This window comes from Vidua chalybeata, chromosome 8, assembly GCF_026979565.1.
Source record: "Vidua chalybeata isolate OUT-0048 chromosome 8, bVidCha1 merged haplotype, whole genome shotgun sequence".
Classification (NCBI taxonomy): Eukaryota; Metazoa; Chordata; class Aves; order Passeriformes; family Viduidae; genus Vidua; species Vidua chalybeata.
The window spans coordinates 26,481,324-26,506,350 of NC_071537.1; the positions used below are offsets into that span (position 1 = coordinate 26,481,324).

Consider the following 25,027-nt stretch of genomic DNA (forward strand, 5'->3'; position numbering starts at 1 on the left):
TTCTGCTCCTGTTTTGCAGTAGGATTATCAGGATGAAGAAAATTATGTATCAAAGAAGCCACTATCATGCTAGTGGCACTTTGTTAAAGCAATGGAGGTTGGAAAGCTGCAGCTGCACATACTCCAGAGCCACTGTACACCCAGACTCCAGTCCCCAAACATCTCCAAAAGGACAGTAAGGTGATTCCTGTGAGTGCTTTCCACTGAGCAACTCACTCACGTCCTTGTATGTTTAGGGCCCCAAATCAGTACTTTGTGTTTGTCTTTAATCAAGCTGTGCCAGTGTGCATATTAATTTAAGCCTCAGTTACAAAAATGAAATATCTTAATATAGAGAACAGTCATTACCAGAAAAATACACTGGCCAGTTTCTAAAAAAATGGGTGAGGGGAAGATCCACAAGCTGCAGAAATTATTGGTTCATACTTTTCCTGTAATTATCAACTCAATGAATGCCCCTTTGTTTTTCAGGTCACTCCCCAATTACATGTTTCCTTTGTTCCACAACATTTAATTCTTTTCCAGTGTTGCAAAATTAACTGGACAGGTTTCTTAATCTTGTGTCTACAAAGAACTTGTTGTAATTGCCATGAATGCTTTCATTTTGCTGGTGTCTGAAATACGATTTGCAGGGGAAGGGGGAGTGCGGGTTGATGCTAGTCCCATCATTAATAACATTCCTGCAGGGATTGTAGTGGTGGGAGTAAAAACCCCAAAGCTTTTATATAATAACAGCATGTGTTTGCACGTGAGCTGCTCCTTTAAGAAGCCTTGGGCTACTGGAAGTAGAGAGATCCAGAGAAAAGGCAGCCCCACGGCTATAACAGAGGGCAGAGGTTAAATCTTTTGGCATATTTACCATAAGAATGGTCACTGCACACCCTCTCCCTGAAGGCTTCACTGAAATAGAAGTGTTTGCCATTGGCACTGCCCTGCTGGTTGAAGGTAAGTTTGGTGTGGGACCTCGGCAGCAATAAGATCTTTTTCCTCCTATTATTTCTGGTAAGAGGGGGGAAGGAAAATTGAAGTGAACAGCAGCATTTGTGGTATGCTGACCCTGGCTACTGTGGCTACATCACCCACCACCCATTACTTCTGGTGAGTAAATCTGGGTGAGCTGCAAGCTTTTTGCTGTGAAGATCTGCACTCTGTGCATAGCTGTGGCAGTGAAGTACTTGCTACTCAGCTCTCTTCTGCGGAACTTGGAGTGTAATATTTTCTTGTTGACTTTTAAAGGCAATTTTATCTTCCTCTGGTGAAAGAAGTTGAAATGACTGATAATCTCTCAATAAAATTGGACTGTATGTTTTGTGGGTTGTGATGGCTGTCTTACAATCAAACATGATAGCTCCAAAGAAACCTGCAAACTGCTAGCATACATCCAGACTGAATTGGTAGCGCTGCAATTAATGGCTGCTGGGAAAAGTAACAAACCATATCAATTTAATTTAGCCAATGTGATCTTTTCTTAAGGCATATTCCACTTATTGAGAGACTGCACCACAACTGTGAATTTATATCTACCTGACAGCTAACAAAGGCTCATAGCTAGGATAATGTGATTATGTTGGTGTCAGTCCCAGGGCCTGGGATCCCATTCCTGCATAGTGCTGATCAGAGGGGGATGTCAGAATTGTGGGGCCCAACAGCAGAGGAGGAGAAGCTGTGAGCACCCTCAGAGTGGGATAAATGCTCGTTAGCTCACCCCATGAACGTGGAGCATGGCCGCCCACCTTTGCTTTGCACCTGAGCTCGTGTCTGGCTGCAAAGGACAGCTGGAAATGCTGTCAGACACTCTTCCTTGGAAGACAGGGGAAAAAGCTTCAACTTCTTGCCCAGGGGCAGGTTGCTGCCTAAACAGAACTAAGCCTGGCCGACAGTCCCTGAGCCATGTGCACAGCCTGGCAGGACCTGCACTCTGATGCTGAGGGGTGGGAAGCAGCAGGAGGACAGGGACAGCACTGGGGGCTGGCAGAGCCTGAGAGCTGGGTCCTGCTGGGGACCTGCTTGTGGCACCATGGCTCTGCCAGTCCTGACCTGTGCTGGGGGCTGCAGCCTGCCAGGGTCCTGCAGCTGTGGAAGTTCCAGCAAAGAGCCCCATGACAACCTTCACTTAAAACTAGGTGTAGTCTAATACATTTGTGATTTACTAAACATAAGTATTTTCCATAGAGTTTTAGGCAGAATGAGCCCAGTAGATTGGCATTAAAATTTTATTGTCATCTGGGTTAGAAGACCAATCTAAACAATCAAAGATTAATTCACTTTTTGAAACACTCTGAGACAAAGGCAATGAAGACTTCTCCTTTTCTTGTGGCAGCTTCTAAGTGCAGTTTGCAAAAAAAGGTTGTGGTGAAGACTTGCATTCACTTTATTAAGTGAACATATTTGCTGATCTAGAAATGAAAATTCAACGCTTTTTAAAAAAATAAATAAGTTCTCTATTTGTACACTCATGCTGACCTTCAAGGAAGCAGAATCTGGTAAAGCCTGAGGCTTCCAAAAAGAAGGAAAAGATAGAAAAAAATCTGATATAGTAATAACTTCAGCTCTACTCTAAATATGCTCAGAACACATCTCTCCTAAAGGCTTCTCTGCATTTGAGAGAGTTGACATCAGTTTTACCCTGTGGGTGGGAGGTAATCTGGCAGGGAGGAAATAAAAACAGCAGATCTCAAATGTCTCCAAATATTTCTCCTGGAAATATTTTGTTATATGTTGTGCAATGATAGACACACATCAGCTGTTACTATGGTTATGCCATCAGCCATTAATGCAATAAAGGTAGAAGCAGGATTTCTGACTAGAAAAAAATCATCCATCTTATGTAACTGCAGAATTAAGACAATAAGCATAAGTAACTACACTACTTTACAGAATTAGGGGATATGGATTTTTTCTGTGCTACAGCATTTCTTTTTCCAAGAAGAGCACAAAGGCATAGTGCCTCTCATCTAACTGAGACTTAGAGACTGGATGTTGAGTCAGATCCTCATCAGAGCTAAAATAATTCAGGTCGCCTTGAAAAGGGCATTAAAGGACAAAGCTTGAGTTTAAACTAGTGAAGGATGGGCTTCAGAGTGGCACAGCTCTGTGCTGGGTGAATAGCTCGGGTTGCTTGGATCCCTCTCTGAGGAACACCATAAACTTATTTTTTTAAATCTCTCAGTGACTGCTTTTCATAATTAGATTTTTCCTTTCCATGTATAGTCTGTTGACGAGGGACAGTAATAAGATTGAGCTGGTGTAATTCAAGCACTGTGTAGTCTACCCTGAGACAGAAGCCCAAAGGGAGGTAGGTTGACTGAAACATGGCTGAGGGATTTCTGTGCTTAAACAAAAAGGAATGTTATGATGGATATTAAATACAAACAATTTTTCTATCAAAGTCAGGCCTGGACATGTGTACACCAGCAGCATGTGCTGGCTGTCAGCTCTCTTGGAACTGCCCCCTCTGCATCTCACTTGCTCTGAACCCTGAACCATGTGTCCCTGCATGGAGCCTGACAATCCAGTTTCTCTTATAACAAAAGGCAGAATTACAAATAAGATCAAATTGCTTCTGCTCCACATGACTCAAGAAGTCTGAAGCCCTGGCTTGAGCTGTCATCTAGGACTTCCCTTCTGAAAGCCTTTGTAACTTGTGTGCAGACTGACCACTACAGATCTACTCCCTGTGCATAAGGTTCCACTGTAATTATTGTTCTCTCATCAAAGAAAACTGAACTATCATTGTAGTTATTTTCAATTTCAAGTTGAATCACACCAAACAATTCTGTCTTTCAGCCCTGCTTGGTTTCTGTCTGAATGGCTTGACAATTATTTCTTTCCGAAAAATCAAAGAGCTCCGAACACCCAGCAATCTGCTGGTTCTCAGCATCGCCCTGGCCGACTGCGGGATTTGCATCAATGCCTTCATCGCTGCCTTTTCCAGCTTCCTCAGGTATGGCACTAAGGTTTTCCTAAAGTATGCTCAGAAGAACCACATGAAAATTAACTGCTTAAGTTCTAAGAGGTCTAATTAAATGGCTCTCTTTCTACCATAAGTCATAGCCAAACTTCTCATTCCCTCAATCTGAAACAACAAAACAAAACCCTACGTGGTTCTACCAGGCAAGTAGAAAAGCAGATTTTACTGCATAACATCACTGATAGATTATAAGACTGACTAGAGAAGACATTTAGCCAGACAGCTTTGCCAGTGGTTATAGAAGCTACTTATCAAAATATCAAAATATCACTTCACTGAACCTCTAGATTGACCCTAAATTTGTCTGCAAGTCTTTATCTGTTTGTTGTGTTGCACTGACTTGCACACATTGACAAATTGGCTCCTCACAAAGGAGGCAAATCTTAAAGATCTGGATAATTGGATGAAATGTAGATTTCAAATTTAAAAACCCCAGCTTTTTAATACACAGATGCAGGGTTATATCTTCTTCTCAGTATTAAGAGTACAAATAGCTGTTGTACTGTAAGAGACACCACAGCAAGAAAAATGCTGGCAAATACCTAGAAACAAGCACAGTAACATTTTTCGCAGTGTTTCTCAGACAGATTATCAGGATGAGCACAGGCTATCATTTTACCCTCTCTGTTAATGCAATTTCCAAACATGTCTTCACCTTTCTCTATCATTTTCATAACACATTCCTTGTTTGCTAACAGATACTGGCCCTATGGTTCTGATGGCTGTCAAATCCATGGATTCCAAGGCTTCCTGACAGCCCTGGCCAGCATTGGCTCCAGCGCTGCCGTTGCCTGGGACCGATACCATCACTACTGTACAAGTAAGGGCTACAATTTACCTCACAACCTCACCCACATGCTGCAAAAGGCAGCTGGCTTATGTTTCTGAGAATCAAAGCAAGCACATATTTGTGTATCGTATATATAAGTTTGTTTTTCTTACACCCTAGATAGAGCAAATATAAACAGTTTCTCCAAAGGACCTCTTCCCATACAGGGGAAATTATCTACCACCTTCAGGAGATATTTCCTGGTCCAGATCACATCCAATTTGTGACCCTCTTGCCATGCTTTCTTTTAATCCATAAGTAAATTTTAAAACAAATCCCAAATAAAATCCAATTCTTCATATTGAAGGAAAATCTATTCATCTTGGGCTTTCATCCCACACCCTGCTGTGTACCAAACAGATCATCATGTCCATGCAGAGTTTACTACTGACAGATAAATTTGGTGTAAGCAGAGAGCTGCCTCTGCAGAGACGGTGGCTGGAACAGAGCCCATGCAGAGGCATGACTGGGCAGACACAGTTCAGCAGCCCCTTTGTGCAACACACAGGCATTTTGGGGTGCAAGAGACTCTTTCTACCCACAGAGCCTTTCAGGCACAGCCTCCATATGATTCCACCAGCAAATGGCAAAACACACCCAAAGCACACAGGGAATATGGTCAGTCTGATGATCCTGTTGAGGAAAGGCAGCCAAATTTTTTGTTCTGCAATTTCTGCAGGAATCTAGCTCAGGCAAAGAAATCCATTGTTTCATGTCTAGACAAAGGCCTTTGGACACTGAAATGCATTTGGAGCTAGAAGAGGAGTATCTGTATTTTACAAGAGAGAGCCTGAAAATAAGCATGTCTGGGAAAGACATTTTACTCTCTGCCACATTGAGTTTAATGCTTTTGTGTCATGCACTCCTCCAGTCAAGAACATGCACTACATTAAGAGGACAGAAGGACCTTAAGGGCACAAGCTTCTTTACTTTGCTCAAATTGTTACTTACTGATGGCCAAACATGACTCCTAAAGCGAACATTTTGAACAACAAAACTAAAAACCCAGAAGGTGCTCATGCCCTGTGGTTATTCCAGTAAAACCAGCCCCTTCTAGTTCAATTCTTCACATGCTGATTGCAAGGAAGATTAAGTCATATTTCATAGATGTGCTACACCAAGCCCACAGGCTGTGCTCTCAATCCATACATTAAACTCCTGTTGACACAGGTGCGAGTTGCACGCCTGTACAGAAGGTACAAAATACCTTTACCTAAAATACAAAGCTATCAGCCTTTTATCTTCATTCCCCAGGATCTGGTACTCCTTCCAGGCTCAATTACATCATCCCCAGTTTTTTGTTATGTCCTAACAGTTTCCCAAGAAAACCTTCATTGTGGCATTCCTCAGCTTGGCACTTGATTATTCACTATCCAAATTTCTGGGAAGAAAGAGCTGATGAGAATGTAAGAGACTACTATGTTGATAGGATAACTTGGGGCTTTACAACCATTCTGGATGCTAATATCACAAATTTGTTCACCAACATTCTGAAAATTGACCAGGTGTTTTGATTTGGAAGTCAGCACAGCTCTAAGTGACAAAGCTCTGCCTTTAAAGTGTATTGAAAACTAGACAAGTCATTCACCAGAAATCAGGTTGATGTTGCTTGGCATATGGAAGAAAATAGTATTATCACCCCATGTGACAGAGAAGGTCAGGATATTTTACTCTCCTCTCTCTTGTTTTTTTTTTTTTTGGGGGGTTTTTTTTGTGGGTTTTTTGGTTTGTTTTTTTTTTTTTTTTTTGGTTTGTTTTTTTTTTTTTAATCCCCTAAGTGTGGCTCTGGGGTCTATGAGATGCTACTTTTACAGCAAAGAGGAGAGAACTAGAGAAATAACCTAAAAGTATGCAATAAGAGGAGAAATAGCAGGGGAGTCTGAAGGGTATCAGTGTCAATCTCTAGCAAGATGGGGAAAAAATATTTTAAAATTTGATCATTAGGGGGAAAAGAGAAAACAGAAGTAGTTATATGTTAGTGCCTGACAGTGAAGAAGGGCAGATCCCGAGGAAGCTGTCTCTCAGCAGCCAGGTATTCAGGACATAAGGTGACAGTTTAGATCAAGGCAGACATTGTCAGCTCCTCTCTGGCCATTCACATTGCCATTAGAAGTTTGGGAAGAGGGGAAGTATCCTGGTCAGTTCATAAGCACAGCATAAAGTTATAGATATAAAAGGAAAGAAAAAAAAAAATTTTTAACTTGCATTTAAGAATTAGGGGGAAACAGAAAATCTGAAGTGATTTATATCAGTACTTCTCTCAATATTATAAAAAAGAAGACAAACAAAACCAGCAGGGATTTCACAGCAGCATTCAATTTCTAAAAGTGGCATTGCAGTGACTTTTATCTAATCCTTAACAACTGAGGTAACCTGGGTTGTTATATCAGTATTCAAAGATTACCAAACTACCATTTGCTAAAATGGCATCTGTTAGCTCTGTCAAATTAGGAGTAAATCCTAAACTCCTGTCACACTGACTGTATTCCCTTCATCTAGTTTTGCACCTGTATCAGTTTTCCCTGACAAAATGTTGATGTTTTTACAGATCTCATGTTTTTCACTGAAGCAAGAGGTAATCACCAAGATAGTCACCAAGATTATGGTGAACCACAGCAAAATAAATTTAAAAATTGAGTAAAAAAATCCCTTAATTAGGTTATTTAAAGAGCTCTTTATAATGATATGCACAAAATAAGCTATTACACATTACAGCTTTCTTATTCCTACAGAAATTTTATACCTGTGAGCACCAGTGACTGGTGCTTTTTGTACTGCAGATGAAGTAGGTGCTAACACCTATTTTATTTATGACTGATATATATTTTTCCTTGGCAGATTTTCAGATATTTCTGCCTTGCCTTTGACAAGCTTAGTTAATTTTAAACGATGCATGCCATTAAGTTTGGTACAAGCCATATACTGTCCTGGTATATATTATAACTTAATATTATACAGCTATTATAACTTAACCATTTGCAAGAATGAGAAAAAGGGACTATTTTTCCCCTCCCTCATAGAAAATCCTGTTGACCTTTTATTTCAGACAATCCTTTTGAACAGCAGACTGAAATCAAGCTGAAAGGTAGCCTAGTGTCAGGGATGTATTTTTCAGTCTGTGAAAATCAGCTAAATGTTTGAATAAATCCTAAATCTTTCAAAAATACATTCATAAGTGTTACCAAAAACTAAACCCTGCAATATAGTTATGATTATATCACTAAAAACTGGCTTTCATGATCAAAAAGATTACGGTTTCCTGTTCTATCTAGCACTTGCTAAAAGTTCATCTTTTTAGTAATTTTAGTAATCTTTGAATGATGAGGGAGCAGTTTTTGTGTTCCAAAGCAATTAGAGGAATTGTTTTAAATTCCCTGTTTCACTGTGTGGAAAAGAGGGGCTTCCCCTTTGCTTTTCAAAGAGAGAAAACCAGAGCACAAGAGTGATTGGACTTAATAGGACCAAACTGGCAGCACTGAGCCCTAATTAAGAATTATATCTGCAAGCATATGCTGAACCCCATACATGTGCATTTAATTGAATTAGAACCTATACAGCTATTATATCAATTCTTTTCAGGCCAAGAAAAGGCATTTAAGGTAAAGCAATGGCCTGCTGTGCACAAAAACAACTGAACTGCTCTCAACTTGTGCTCTTGCTTTCAGTCTTCTCAGGGGAGGACATTTTTGCCACATGAGGACAACACGATTCTTTCACTGTTCTTGTACTGAAAGTGTTTTTTCTGAGTAAAACTAAAATAATCTCAAGCTTGTTTAATTTTACATTCATGCATTTTTAGCTTCTGATATGTGTGTGAATATTTTCTGAAGGGTCAACCAGCAGCTGATTTCACCAGGTCTAAAAATAAATGCACCTCATCCCCAGTCCTTCACCTCTCAGGGACAGATCAGAATTGGCCTGAATCTTCCTGCCTGCTGTCATGATGCTGCTGTCTAAAGGCAGACAAAAAGATTGCTTCCCAACCTCAGTGAAAATGACATCATTACTTGTCCCTAATGGGAGATTGGATTAGAAAGGAGTGCTGGGGAAAGTCACTGTTCTCCTTGCTGGCGTCATGGGCTGCTCAGTGTGGGCATGATGACAGACACTGGCCTCAATAACAAAATTATCCAGACCTTTTTACATGCAAGCAGTGAGGCTAGCACAATATCCTGCAGCAGCAAGGAAGCCTCCCTGCCTGCCTTCTCCATAAATGAATACTTCCTGTGTCTTCTCAAGTTTCCAATCTTCCATTACATTCCTACAGTATTTGGTGGAACCGGATGAGATAGGCACAAGAGAACACTTTATTATAAAATTAGAAAAAAATTACTAATGCTGAGCTTCACAGTTCCTGTTATAGGCTAAGTGATGATCTTAAGGGCAAAATTACTTGTCTGGTAGTATTTTTAGAACAAGCTCTGTTCTCAGGTTGCACATATATATATATTCACATATATATTGATGACCAGTAATTTTAGAACAGGGTATGTGAGATATCCACACATGCCATGCACTCCTGGCCTGGCAGGAAGGAAGAAGGCAGGGGCTGGGGAGTGAGTGCAGAGTCACATTTCTGACCTGACCCACACTCTGCAATGGGACTCTGTTTCTTCAAACATTGTTTATTGCATCACCCTGTTCATTCTACTCATCTGTGTCTTAAAACACATTCTCAAAATGCAAGAATATAATGTTTGTAACAGCAGCTGTATCTCCAGTGTAGTACAAAGCTGAGCAGCAATACAGCATTTGTGTAAGTAAAACACACAAAAGGGAAGTACAGTTTGCTGTTTCCTAAAAGCCTCCTTCATATTTTATGGAAGACTGATTCCTCCGGACTCAGGTCAGCTCCAGGATACAAAGCACGAACAACTGCTTGTTTCTGCCTGAGGCCCAAGGGCCTGACAGCTGTTTCCAGTGGTTTTGTTCAGGGCATGGAGACCCCCTTTCCTCTTCCCACAGGGAGCAGGCTGCAGTGGAGCACAGCTGCCTCCATGATGGTGTTTGCATGGCTGTTTGCTGCCTTCTGGTCCGTGATGCCCTTACTGGGGTGGGGAAAATACGACTATGAACCGCTCCGAACCTGCTGCACCCTGGACTACAGCAAAGGGGACAGGTGAGGGCCAGGGCCAGCTCCCACAGGAGCAGAGTGGAGGCTGCCATCCCCTGGGACAGCCTTGGTGGCACACAAACCCCCCCAGCTGTGCCCAGCACTGTTCCTGGAGCAGATGTCCCTTTCCAGCAGGCAGGCACCACGCCAGGCTGCCTGGACTCGCATGGTGGCACACGGAACAGCTAAAGTCAGCTTCCTCTGTGGGAGAGGCTGGTGCTCCACTTTCTGCCACTCCCTCACTCATCTACAGGCTGCATCTTTTCTGGGCTTAGGGCTTGAAACTATTTCAGAATGCTTTTGGCTTTATGCAGGCCAGCACAGATGTCTCAGTAGTGGTGTTTGGGTTTAGAATACAAATACCTGTTGTGATTTTCTACAAGACTATCCATCCCACACACAATAGCATGGCACAGCTTAACTGGCCTTCAGCAAATGCTGCAGCTTAGGCACATTGACAAAAGTGGTTTTAGCAATTTTAAAATTACAATTTGGTAAACACTTATAGCAAGTTTACATAGATGCACTAGAGTTGAATTAACACCCTCTTTTTTTCTTCTCTCCTCACCTTTCCCAGAAACTATGTCACATTCCTTTTTGCTCTGTCCACTTTCAATTTCATGATCCCAGGCTTCATCATGATGACAGCCTATCAGTCCATACACCAAAAGTTCAGGAAAACTGGGCACTTTAAGGTAAGAAAGCTCCCTGAACCCCTGCAATCACCGTGACAAAATAGGGCTTCATTCAGTAGAGACAAAGTCCTTGAAAAAAAACAATTTCTTACACAAGGACTGACTCAGCTCCTTTTGCCCCAGTGCTACTTGAGTAGGAGGGTAGTGCAACACAGGATGGGGCCATTCAGAAAGTTCATGGAAACACCATCCTTGGAAATGTTAGCATTTTACCAGATGGCCACATTTGCCCCAACCTAGTGCTGTAAACAGTTCCCCATCAAAGAGGAAGTTGCACCAGTGATCCTGAAGGTTTCCCTCATCAACACTGGCCCAACTCTCCTCAAAAAACAAACAGAGCATACAGAATATTTGCCAATAGCATATAAATGTTTATCCAGGAAAATTTATCTCAGAAAGGATTGTTATTTCCTGCTTTGCCACAGGCCCTTGGCTTATGGCTGAGGAAGTCAGACAGAACTACAGCTCTGCAAGGAAACACGCAGGCACCCCGTGGTGGGAGCAGGACCTCCCATACACATTGTGTTAACACTTGGCTGAGGAAATTCAGAAATCTTTATGAGCTGGAAACAAAGGAATTGTTCTGGTGTGGCAGGTTTATGGGAATCTGATGTGGTGATTATATGAGTTGTTTGCTGAGGTGCAGGCTGTACAGTCTGGGGCACTATGCATGGCTGGTGGGCACAGCCCAACCCCTGCACTCAGTACAGACAGTCAGATCTCAAGAGAAATGTTATATTGGCAGAGACAGTCAGGCAGACTTGTTTGTAGCTGACTGGAATAAATATTTGTGCCCTCTATATATTTCTTGAACAAATATCAGTGTTCATTATTATGTCTATTATTTTTTTCCAGTGAGTTTGTATTCACTAGCATGTGATTTCTCTCTTATGATACTCTGTAGCTGTGCAGACAAGTTACAATGCAGAATATTTAAGGATGAAATTATTACTTCCTTAGTCATTAATACTTATAAGATACTTGGGAGCAGCTGGCCACGAACACCATGGATAGGTCCTAGCATAAAGGACAAGAGAAATTCTCCTACCACAACACAGCTGCTGCATCTGTACCAGCATAGCAGTGGCTTCACAGTTTGTCTGCAAGACCATCTAGGAAGTCCACAAAATATCATTCCTTTTAATCAGCTTTTAAATTTTCACACTGCTCTCTCCCCTCAGGAGCAGTTTCTGGCCATGACTTCTATATCTAGCACACACAGATTGATCTGATCTACCATAAGGTGTTTTGCCACCTCTGTCCCTCCCCACCCACGCCCAGGATCAGGGCTTTGGTGCTGCTGCACTGTTCTGTCCCATATCCTGTTGGCTGATCCTCTCCAGCTACTGAACACAAACCACGGTCAGACAGGATCTCTCCCATCCATTTGTTGTAGTGTGTGATTGTGAAACACAAAGAAACCTATTGCTTTTGTTTTCCAGTTTAATACTGGTTTACCACTGAAGACACTGGTCATTTGCTGGGGTCCCTATTGCCTCCTGTGCTCCTACGCAGCAGTGGAAAATGTGATGTTCATTCCACCAAAATACCGCATGGTACGTCAGTGCCACCCCAGAACCCAAACTGACATTCTCCTCACTCCCCTCTCTCTATGGAACATTGCCAATTTACTCACTTCTGGGTTTACTTGTAAAAACATGTATAAGAAGTAGTCCTTTTCCTCAAAGCATTCTGTTCATCTGCAATTTTTTAGTGAAAACAGGTAAGCACAGTGATACAACAGCCATTGCATTACTGCTTTGATCAACAAAAGATTTAGGAAGTCAGGGGCATTTTTCTGCAGCAATTTGTTTGGGGTGTGTAACCTGTACTGTTCTGTGCCATGTAGGAGCTTTTTGTGTCCTTCCCAGAGTGAGGTACCGGCTCAGAATTTTCAGTTTTAAAGAGACTGGTTGTCTCATGCATATTTCTAATACTTCTCTCTCCTCAAGGAAGCTGTAATTGATCACACCTAAGGTTCTGCTGCCTCTTTTTTCCCCTTTCTTCTATGAGTCTTGGCTCCAAAGCCACTGCTGGGACTTAGTAATATCACATCAAACCTTTCAACTTTCATTCCCCAAAACAAGGCCAGTTTCAGGTCACTGAATGCATTACTGTATTCAGTATCCTACATTAAGTGTGTTAGCAGCATCAGCCTATTTATCCATCCAAAGGTGTCCATGGCACACCTTTCACTCCTCCTAAGTGTTTGTATTCACTCTCAACTGAATTGTCACTGTTTCAGGCAATGCCAACCTAAACTCTTTCTCCTGGAAGCTATAATTTCCTGAATAGGGTTTCCCACCAGCCAAATTGCTTTTACTTCTCCCCTGTCTTTGAGTAGCAAGCTAATGCCATTGAAGACAGGGGTTTTTTTTGGTAAAGGGAAACTAAACATAGGCTGACATCAGCCCATTGGCTTCTCGGTGTGTTTTCCTAGTAATAAATATTGTGTCTCATGACAGATTCCTGCTCTTATTGCCAAGACTGTGCCAACGGTGGATGCCTTCATATATGCCCTGGGAAATGAGAACTACAGAGGAGGAATATGGCAGTTCCTCACAGGACAGAAGATTGAGAAAGCAGAGGTTGATAACAAAACTAAATAACCCATTATGGTATTAAACAAAATTACTGCAGGTACATCACTGAAAGCAAAATTCAAGAGAAAACTGAGTGCATTATCTGATATGTATGTGCAAGGGTGGTTCCACATTGGAAAGGCTGTGCACTGGCTACAAACAATGAAGTATGGAAAGAAAGCTCTCCAGATAACTGTCCAAACCATCATGAGCTGCTTGTCAAACAAGCAGCCTTAAACCTGTGTCGATTGTCATCAGTCTCATTTTATAAGTCACTATGAATAAACTATGTGCTGGAAAGCATTTTTTCCCCTGATAAAAGGTAACATAAAAGCTCAGCAAATTAACTGGAGCAGGATATTCATTTACCCAGTGAGGCCTCATCAGATCAATCTGTGCAGGTTGTCCATATGGTAATGTCTGGATTACCAGAAGATTAAACCAGTATCCAGTATTGACCACATGTCTGTATAAATAGCTTGTTCATCTGAACAACTCGTTTTCAGTGCACCCAAAACAAGCGTTTCCAAATTTCCATCACGAATCTGACATCCTAGTTCCATAAAAACATTTCAGTGAGCATGTTTCCCCAGTAAGGAATACTGGCTTGGCTCCTATTGAAATGAGTTACTGCATGACATTCAGCTTTGTCACACACTAAACTGCATCGGATTGTGCAGCTGCTGCTGAGTAGGACAATCAAAAGCTTATAGTCCCTCATAAAAAACATTCATCTTTTTGTTGAACATTGAGCAAAAACTAAAGGGAGGTATGAGTCAGATTCTGTTCAAAAATGTCATAAGAATAAAAATTAACTTCACATCTTCCATTAAATTCCCCTATGTTCTACATAAGAGAGCAATCTGTGAATCGGTGGTGATTAAAGAGTCTGAGCAATTAAAAAGGCACTTTCATAATTATCATAATTTGTATGTATTTTAAACTCTCAGAAATGTCCATTTTAAACACGTGTATTTGCCCATGTTGCTCATATTGCTTATGGGATGAAAAACTGTCAGTTGATATTGCCTGTTATTACAAGATGTGTCTCAGAATTGCCCATTTGTAAAAAAATATGTGCACAACACAGATTAGGAGAGATTTTGTGCACAAAAAAAGCAAACCTAATTGATACTTACAGGGATCATATGGTTCATTTCCAAGCACTGACAGTGAAAGGGTTTTTGAAACTAACCAAAGAAAAAGCTGATCCATCCTTTTGATGCCTTCCAACATACTAAAAGAGAAACCAGTTGTTTATGAGATACAAAAGGGTAAATGGTACAATCCTGCAAGCTAAACAATCAGTGGGTAGAAGGAACATGTCTAGAGATAGGGAATAAATGTCATTTTGTCAGCAGTTAACCAGCAGGAGCCCATTCAGAGATGTGCTTTGGGACTTTATGAGGTTCAATCTGGTCACAAACTACCTGACAGAGCACTGAAGAATGCCATGACAAAATTATGCAGAATAATAACATCTAATGCTGACAGCTAAGACTTACATCTTAGGTACACATACTATAAAGTGAGCAGATGACAAAATGTTTGCCCTGATAAGTGCAAAATAATGTGTCTGGGCACAAAATTATCTCTAAGTATGTATCTACAGTGACAGGTTCTGAACGTGCAATTATCTCTCTCTCAGGAAAGAGGCCTGGGTAGGTCTTGCTATCACCAGCTCCATTGTCAGCGGGGTCACAAAGACAAATCCCAGCAGAATGCTAAAAAAGAACTAAAAAAGGAGTAGGTAACAAAACAGGACACAGTCACACCATTTGAAAACCATTTATTCAGACTTAGTGAACAGGGTGCATAGTTTGGGTCATTCCAACTCCGAGAGGATAAACTAGAAAAGGGCCACAGAGATGATCAAACACAGGGAGAAGTTTGAACACAGTAGGGAGGAAATGAAGGAGAGTGTTGGCTCAGAACAGAGACAGCCTTATTGAACCAGGGATACAGGGCATGAGAGATGGAATGATTGTTTGCTGCTCCCAGGAGCAGAAGAATGATGGGGCATACAGTAAAATTAGTTTGAGATGTGCATTTTCTGAAGTTCATGGTTTAAGGAGTGTTCTTCATATCTGCCTACTGAAACACATTATGGCTTACATAAAAAGACTGTAATAATCTAATAAATAACAGCTAAAGACAATGGGTTGGGGACTGAGTCCCTTTGGCTTAAAGGAAACATACATCAGGAACTCATCTCAGACTTTGGCTCTCAGTCCATTTGCAGATTGACTTTTGACTTGCTCTTGCTACAAACTTTCTAATGTGGGAGTAGAAAGCAGCAGAGCTGTTTCTTCATTCTGTTGGACAGCTACAAATCTAAACGTGCCTCTGCTTAGGATTGTGCACTCTTTTTCATATTGATTACTGAGAAGCAGTGATGAGTAAAGCTGAATATCATGACTTAGAGAGCATAAAACTGGTAAATGGTATTCAAGCCTTGAGACAAATGGGGTCTCTGTCCCAGGCAGTAACCAAAGCTGTCCTCTAGACCCCACTGAAGAAATGCAAGGTAACAAAGTCACTGAAATCTTTCAGATGGTGCAAAACTTAGAGATGGATTGTGAAGAACACAGGGCGTGTTCATATGGCCCAGCGTAGTGCTATAAACCTGGGACTAAGCAGAGGCAGCAGAGTGCATTACAGTGAGATGAGAACAGCCTGTCCCACCCAAGAGAGAGAGACCTCACTTCAGATGGTTTCCTGTGCACATTGGGTCAGAAATTCCACCTGGTTTCACTCTGCACCTCTAAACCTAAAGATGTACACAAAACTCGAGTGATTTCTCCTGTCATTTATCTCCCCCCTAAATATCTTCAACGAATGCTTTTCAGCCAGTCAGGTCCATAGCTGTTCCAGCCTGAGGGTTCCTTTATACAACTTACAAAAGCTCCTGAGTTAAGAGGGATAAACAAAGCATTTGGACAAACTGTTCAAACTCTAGTTTATAGCCTTGGCTGCTGACTCCCTGCCTATGAGGGGAGGAACTGAGGTTGCTCATGGCTCATTTATTGGATTATGGATACTTTAAAAAAAAATTGAAACAAAAAAAGACATGGAAATAAACATGAGACTTTCCAGGGACTGGTCACCAAGACCTAGCAGTACCTGATAACTGGTCACTCTTCTGGCTATGACTAGTTCTCACCATTGGTTTATCCACGTTAAGAACGGGACATGACCACTAACAAGTGTTTAGGCTGATGGCCTAAAGAAGCTTCAGGAAAATGTCTGAAAGCAAACTGCAGTGCATCAAGAAGCCCAACACGTATTTCCAGTTAATTACACAGTTTATCCTTAGCACAGTCAGCCTTCACCACAATGGGCTGCCCCGGTGCCCCATGGCAGTGCTGGTTGTCCAGGTCTTGCCAATGGGTATCTCTTACCATCCTGATAACTCCTGTCACAACAAGGTATTATCTTGAGTAGTTTAGGCTGAAGTATACAAGATCCCATAATGTTTTTGCACTCTGGAGAGTCACAGATGGCTAGAAACAGGATTTACATTACCCTAACCAAAGTACAGGCCAGGGGGTTATACAGGGGATGCAAGACACTCCTATACACGTAGTATCCCCCCTATTCTCTAAAGCAAACTGCATAAGAGCAAAAAAATGGAGACTCAGCTTAAGCCAGTACAGCCAGTATGAACAGCAGTGATTAATACCTGTCCTGTCACTAAAGATGAGAGTGACTACAACAACTGTGTGCCCACTGTTAAAAGTAATTAAATGACACCTCAGGTTATGTCACATTAGCCACTGCAACTCTTTGTTGGGGAGATTTTGAACACAATCAAAATAGAAGTGGAAGGTGGCCTCTCCTTAAGCTTCAGTTACTTGATTCAGTATCCAACCCTTCTTAATGCCCAGTGATCTGCAGCATTATATCCAATATCACTTAAACACCCTCCCATGCCTCTCACAGGCAAACTAATTCTGCTCATTTGTGTCAGAGTGAGCATTGTGACACACTGATGAAAAACAGACTCTCAAAGCAAAAACAGAAGGCAATTTTTTCTCCTTATCTCTAGATACAAAGTGTAATTTCTTCAGGTTTTCTTTCAGCAGACATAAATGCCTCACACCTCAAACAGCATTTTACACAGTTCTATTTTCAAGCTTATTAAACGCCCACAACTCCAAATGAAGTTACTGTGTCCTCAATAATGCTGCAAATCCAGACCTGGCTGACTCAGCTTTCCTGCACTGCCCACACTCACAAACACCCTACAGTTCAATAAAAGGGAGTCAGGCTTTTCTGCAGTGCACATTCCTCATGTGCCTCACACACATTGTGATCTGTTTTTCCCAGCACCTGCAATACAGGTGGGAGCATTACACAACAATTCTGCAAAAGGGCCAGAGGAGGAATCTGCACTGTTCTCAGTCTATCATCATACTTCTTTGAACAGCATTACTGTAAAACAGGGCAGTGAGCTGGTTTTGTCATCACAGAGAAAAAAAGGACTTCCAAAATCTTAAACATGGACCCAAGTGCTAGTGATCGGTTTGCTTCAACAATGTGGGATACAAACACAAAAAGTGAAACATAAGGTCCTTATAGCACGGTGAATGGCAAGTGTTAGTCACAAGTACTCATCCTTCCTGTTATGTCTCACTTAAATTTCTGTTTGTGTCCCACCTGCAAGGATGACAAAGTAGAGGCTCACACCTCAGCCCATGATAGTGAGAGTTTGCATGTTGGAGTTAAACTGCAAAAATATTTGTACCATCTGCCTTTTTATTCATATTCCCATTCGAGATTGTTCATCAGAGGATTACAGTCAATGGTCTGTATGAGCTACCCTGGCCAGGCTAACACAGTAAATACTCACAAGGCTTTTTGTTATGAAAACAGGCATTCCACTTTCTGCAGAGAAAAAAGGAGGGTGGGCCTGGTGCATTAATATTATGTAAAATAATAAGAATTTTCAAATGGTGAACACACACGCCTACACGTCTACATTAGGTATTGTTTGGAAGCTTAATAATGTAAAGTAATCTTTTGTGTATATCATTAAAAGACAAAAGGATCCAGTAGCAGCACTGGGAAGCACAAAAATGCTTCTCAATGAGATGCAAGTCTGAATGATTATTAACACAATTTAAATTGTACATGCAAGATTTAAGAATTATTTTTTAACCCTTTGAGACCCTTGGATTTCTGCAGACTGTCACTTCTTCCAGTGTTCGCCATGTATGAAATTTTCCAAAGCAGGTTTTGTTCAGAACAGAACATCAGATCACAGAACTGTCAGAAGAGGAGAGCTGTGTAAAGGGACTGTGCTGGGCTACAGGTTTTCCTTGTTTCAGAAGAAGCAGGAGACAAGCACAGGGCTCACTGGTGAGGAATAATACCCCTGAGCAGTGCCAGAGAGGTGAGGCAAAGGGAGCTGCAGAGAGCTGATACCTCCCTTGAGACTCTGACCCACAGAAATGGTCAAGACAATTAAGATTTTACACCTAAATGCCAATTTAATGTCTTCCAGGTGCAAATTCAATTACCTGTTTTAAAGGAATATAATTTTAATTAACCCAGGTCTCAAATTAATGTAAACTAATTAAACATTGTTTAGAAATATGTTTCAGAAGAAAATACCTAGTTCAATAGGTCTCTAATGCTAGAAAATGTGTTTTCTTTACCAATAATTTGTTCTTGGGATTTAGAAAAATAATTGTGTAGCTATAAAGCAAGGCCTAATACTTTTTTGCTATTCTGTCAAAAGTCAAGTTTAAAAAATATTTTTTTCTAATTATTGTAGTACAAAAATATGACTCTAGGAAGACAAACATTTGTATCCTACAAACATATATCTTTTTTAAAATGGAGACAGCAATAGTTACATGTAGGCCAAGTTGGATGGGGTTCTGAATAACCTGGTCAAGTTAAAGGTGTCATTGCTTAAGGCAGAGGAGCTGGAACTAGGTGATCTTTAAGATCCTTTCCAAACCAAATAAAGCCATTCTGTGATTCTATGTTATAAAAACCAGCAAAGACTATTATGCAAGTGGAAATAGGGAACAAACTTGCAAGTGCTACAGCAAGAGTGCTAAATTTCCAATGTGCTTTAGATCCTGACAGTGAAAACAAACTGTACTTTGACAGCAACAGTTGGAGGCTCAAATTGCTGGAGAAGCCACTCTTTTAATCTTCTTGGTGAACAGTGAGAAAACAGATTTTTTCATGGTGTTCATTGATTCATGCCGACTGTCCCAAGATTTCTTCCACTGATCTACACCGTGAGGTGCCACAGCAACATTCTTGATTTCTCTATCAATAAGCTGACCCATCATTCAAAGACAATCAGTTTGCAAGCAAATTATATCACACTGGATGAGAAACCGTTGTGCTGAAATCAGCTGTAGAAGCAGCAGGTTAAGGACGGTATTAACTACGGATGGGGCAGGGAAAATGCCATCAAACAAACAGAAGGAAGGCAAACCCAGTGCTTTAGTAGCAATATTTGTCAGCTCTTTCACTACTGAACCAGAGTTAGTTCAAACTTTAAAGCTGAAGTTTCAGCACCCTGCAGTTGTGCGTCTGTCTCAGCAGCTCGAGTGGCAGCATGCCCTAGGTATCCCATGGAATGGTGCCTCTGAGGCATGGATTAAATACTGCATTTCCCAGAGAACTCTGAAGCCTTTCCTTTACTAGGAAGGTTCAACTTTCTTGAAATAGATAAAAATCTTAATGGAGACAAGACAGTGGGCTGATTTTCTGTTAGCCCTTTATCTACAAACAATCTGCATATTGAGATGCGTGCCATCACCACGTGATACATCAGCTCCTGGAGGATGGTCTCCAAGCCTGAGTTTGGTACATAAGCTCTCCCCAAAATTGGAATCCACACAGAAAGTAAGGAAAGGCACCTTAAACAGACTATAAATCTGAAAAGAGGGGGAATTTTTTTTCGTGTCCTTTCTCAGCACATTGAGCCACTTCGCTGCAGCCTGTTTTCAGCAAGGTTTCAAAACCTGGGTCTAGGCAACGCAGCATCATTGAATTATTTAAGCCAGAAAAGACCTTCCTAGAATCATATTCTTGTACTACCAATTAGGAATAATTATTTTTAATTAATGGTTGGACCTGGTTTTGCCAACTGAATGAGAACAAGTAATTTGGAATTTATTTGACTTGACTAGATGTGAAGAAATTTAGATCATGGTATTTTTTTTTTCCAAGGATAGAATGCAAAGACTCATGTGTTCCTAGTGAAAATTTGAATTTCTCCAGGATACTTGTAAGGATAAGTAAGATACAGCCAATTACACCTTTAATGGAATTACCACATAACATGTTCTATGAACTGGATACTAGGTTACTGGCAGCTCTTAAAATACAGTTCATGGGTAGATACCACTGAATGGGGACATTTTAAAACCAGAGACTTTTTCTTCATTGACTCTTTGGTTTTGCTTCTCTGTGCTATAGTCCCATCTTCAGATGACATAAAACTGTGTGGAGCAGTAACTAAGAGAGAGATGGGTAAATGAGCCATCAGGGTTAATAGTTGTAACCTGAAAAAATGTATTTTGGTAAGATCAACTGTTTGAGATCCAAGAATGGAAGTTGCTTATATTTACGTGATAGAAGAGTTTGCTTTGAAAAACAGAGCTCAGAAAAGGATTTAGGGGTCATTATAGATAATCGCCTCAATGTAAGCTGTCTGGGCAATGCTGTTGCAAAAAGGACTAATGAGATTCTTGAATATGGGTGGGGGAGAATAATAAGAAGCAGAAATAATGAAGGATTTCAGCATCATTTGGCAGCACTGCCAAGACCATTACTAGGTTACTGAATGCTGTCCTAGTGTCTGCATTTTAAGAGGATTTGAAGACATTGGACCGAGTTCAAGTGAGTGTCACAAATGAATTCTCTGGCTTTAAAAAAAGCCCATGCCTTCTGACATGATGGGTAGGAAGCTCAGCATATTCAGCTCACTGAAGAAAAAGTGTAGACATACCTTCACCACACTGCATAGGTAATTGCTCTTGGGGAAGACATACATGAGGAGCTTTCCAATCTGGCTGACAAAGACCCAATGAATAAAAGTTGAAGTCAGAAAAATTCAGCCTTGAAATAAGGGGAAATTTCCCAGCAACAAAGTAATGAAAGACAGAAACAGCTTGTCAGGGGAACTAGTGAAACCACCATCACTTGCAACCTTTTAGACAAAGATAGCTCTGAAGATACATTTTTGGCCTAATTTCAGACTAGATGATAATGGTTGTCCTTCCTGGCTTGTAAGCCCTGACCCCTTAGTTTCCCAATGCACAGCTTTATTTCCTCAGCCCTTGGTGAAACAGGGCTGCCTATACTGTAATCAGTGTGCTTGCAATGATTCCATGATGGCTCAAATGATGCTACAGGGGCTGTGATTGGCAAGGATGAGGGGTTAGCATTGTGGGGCCACATTGGCCTCATGGTCAGGGAGAAAGGGTCACCTTATGTCCTGTTCTGACATAAACAGTCAGGGAAGGTTTTGATAGCAGGTGTTTGAGAGACCATCCATTCCTAAGGATGCAAACCAAGTCTAAAATCTTCTTGGGTAGCAGTGGAGAGTGATCAACCCTTGTGAAGCTATGAATGCTTTCCTTTATATTAAGGCCAAAACTATTTTGAAACATTTCCCTAGTTTCTCCAAACTCATCCCCAGAGCGCTCAGAAAGTGGATCACATCACAGATCCAGTCAGATCTGATCCCAATGTGCTTGCTGAAGGGAGTCACACTAGCCAACTTCACTGGTCTAAAAGTTCAGAAGACACCAAGTGCTTATTCAGGGGCAGGATCGTCCAGGGGAAACTGTACACTGGTGAGCATTGCAGACAGACAGACACACACACCTGCTGTGGGATAGACAGATGAGCAGAGTATCAGCACCTCTGAAACAATTGCCTAAAGATGGCATTTGAAATCAAATGTATATAGCAGCCATACCTCTAAATACAACACATGAAGCAGCAATGAGTGCCTGAATACAAAACCTGAAGCATCAGTGAAAAAACCATGGCTCTTGACTACAGTGAAACCCTACCCAGCAGCTGAAATTAGAAACACTAATCCCATGGCATTGTCCATAATTAAAGATTCCATCTACCCCCAAACAGCTGTGTAACTGCTGCTGGCTGAACCTTGGTGTTTGAAATAGGATTAGGAGGAAATTAAAAGAGAAGCAAGCATTGCAAGCATCAGTAAGACAAGCAATACCATTGTGTTACATGGACCAAATTATAAAATTGGTGTTCTTTTACAGTCACTCTTTCTTAGAATTCATTACCAGCAAAAATGAGAGTATTACAAACAAAACTAAGGAATACAGGACTAGAGGCATGTCAGAATCATATCACCCAACAGTCTCTGCCTACATTGAGCATTTATTAACTTCTTTTTGCTATATTTCAGGGGCCTGAACTTGCCATTTGTTCTGGTTTTGGCTGGGTCAGAATTAATTTTCTTCATAGCAGCTGGTGTACAGCAATATTTTGTGTTTATAATATAGTTATGTTTTCCTAATGGCTGATCAGCATTTACACAGAGCCAAGGCCTTTTCTGCTCCTCACCCCACCCCACCAGTGAGGAGGCTGGGGGTGCACAAGGAGCTGGGAGAGGACGCAAGCAGGACAGCTGACCTAAGAGATATTCTAGACTGTATTACATCATGCTCAGTAAATAAAGCTGGGAGAAGAAGGAAGTACTTCCCAAGTAACTAACTGTTATATGTGAGGAAGCTCAGCTTTCTTGGGGATGGATGAATCCTGCCTGCCCATGGGATGTGCTGTATGAATTCCTTGTTTTGCTCAGCTTATGGACGTGGCTTTTGTCTTACCTATTAAAATGTCTTTATCTCCACCCACGAGCTTCCTCACTTTTACTCTTCCAGTTCCTCCCCATCTCACTGCAGGGGGAGTGAGTGGGCAGCTGTGTGGGGCTTAGTTGCCGACTGGGGGTTAAACCAGGACACCACTGAAATCTACTCCATTGATTTACCACCACAAGAGAACACAATGCCTCAGACAAAGATTTACAAATAATTACCCAAAGGGATGGTGTTCTCTCCTTGAATGTCTCTAAACAGTGCCTGTTGTTTTTCTGACTGAAAACTATTTGTAGATATGGACAAATGACAGGATAGCAATAAGAAAGTGTCATCCTGTGAGAAAGGTGCCATATGGCACACAAATCCCATTAAGAGGGTTTAATTGTTATTTAAAAGCCTACAGGCAAGCAGGAATAAAAGGGAGCCCAGTTCAGACATTCTCTGGACGATGATTTTGCTTCAGTTTCTCTTGCAGTCAGAATGCAAGATCCCTCCCTCGTCCTGCAGGGAGCTATTAAATAGGACTGGAAGAACACAGAATAACCCCCAGTAAGCTGGTGCTGTGCATGTATCTTACCAAGTCACCAGGCTCCTGCAGTGCCTCAGTGCTAGCAGCCAGTCCTTTCTCAGTTGCACTGACAATTTAACTCAGAGAAGCTGGTTCATCTATAATGCATGATGGGAATTGCATGATTTAAAATTTTTTGTGTCTCTTTTCAGAAATAGCACACCCTCCTGCCAGAGCCATAAAGCCATGGCTCCAAACAACATTATTTGTCACTAGTCTGTTTCTTCTTTCTTCTTTTTTTTTCTGTCCAGGTGATGGAAAAGAAATTAACTGGGAGGTCTTTTCAGGTGAGGTGGCTGTACTGTGACCAAGGGGCAGTACTGGAGCTGCAGAGCTGCCATCTGCACTGGTTCCTCACATCCCAGGCCAGGCTTTCTTGTCACTGTCATGGAGGAAGGAATACAGACGAGGAGCTGGCTAACTGCCGCCTCCAGCAATCAAAAATTATGGCACAGAGCTGGCTCGCCAAGCTTCAGGCAGTGGAAAAAAAATGACCCCTGAAAATGTATCCTGGCTGTTCCATCAAGGGTAAAACTGAAGTGTCTAGTTTGATTTTATTAAATTGGTGTATGGAAAGAGTACATAATTTAGAATCATAGGCTTTGGTTAAAGATATGATTGCAAGGTTTTTAGCAGGTCAGGGGCCCAATTAAAAAAATTAAGTTCACAAAATTTAATCCCTCTGTACCTTTATGCTTCAATGTGACTCCTGTTAAGTCCCTAAAATTAGATTTTTAATCTCAGATTGGCACCCCTTTCTCTGCCACTCAAGTAACACAAGCAGTGAGAAGATTATGGCCACTTATGTAGTATCTATTTTCCTATAATCCTTTTAGCACCATAAATGCTAAATATAGTATCCAGTTTAAATTAGCTTTAACCTCAAATTGACTCCAGTTAACTATGCAGGAACAGTCAGAAGAAACTAAAAGCACAATCAAAAAAAAACCACACCCCAAAGAAGACTAGAAAGAGGTAGAAATATTCCCACACTTAAAAAAAAAAAATTTAGTAAGCTGTTCAGTGCATATTAACAGATGACTGCAATAGTGGTGAATTGAAAATGTGGGGCTTGTGAGCCCTTAGTCTGCCACACATGAGTAGATTGGTCACAGTACTCACCCTTGCAAACAGCCATCCCAAAAAGTACAACAAGAAATTGGGGCTGCTCCTGCAGCTCCTTATTCCTGGCTATATTTACAAATCATTAACCCTGAACACGGAGGCATTTCTGTGAATCAAACTCCCACTAGATTTCCCAGGACAACCCTTTGCAGGCATCATGAGACCTTCACAAGGAAAACTGATACATTCCCTATCCACCATCGTAAGTCAGCAGTGAGAAGAGCTAAAACAGGCTCAAAACCTAGAACAAGAATGACTTCAGTAAAATAACAGCAGAGAGCCCTGTCTTTTGCCTGGCAATTGCTTCAG

General features: G+C 41.3%; 1 protein-coding gene across 1 annotated transcript; it reads left to right on the forward strand.

The window, feature by feature from the left end:
• Positions 1-738: 738 nt before the first annotated feature.
• RGR (retinal G protein coupled receptor) lies at positions 739-14,109 on the forward strand. Its single transcript, XM_053949132.1, has 7 exons — positions 739-945; positions 3,787-3,943; positions 4,669-4,790; positions 9,765-9,918; positions 10,490-10,607; positions 12,050-12,163; positions 13,073-14,109. The coding sequence occupies exons 1-7, from the start codon at positions 867-869 to the stop codon at positions 13,214-13,216; spliced, it is 888 nt and encodes a 295-aa protein (XP_053805107.1). The 5' UTR covers positions 739-866; the 3' UTR covers positions 13,217-14,109.
• The last annotated feature ends 10,918 nt before the right edge of the window (positions 14,110-25,027 follow it).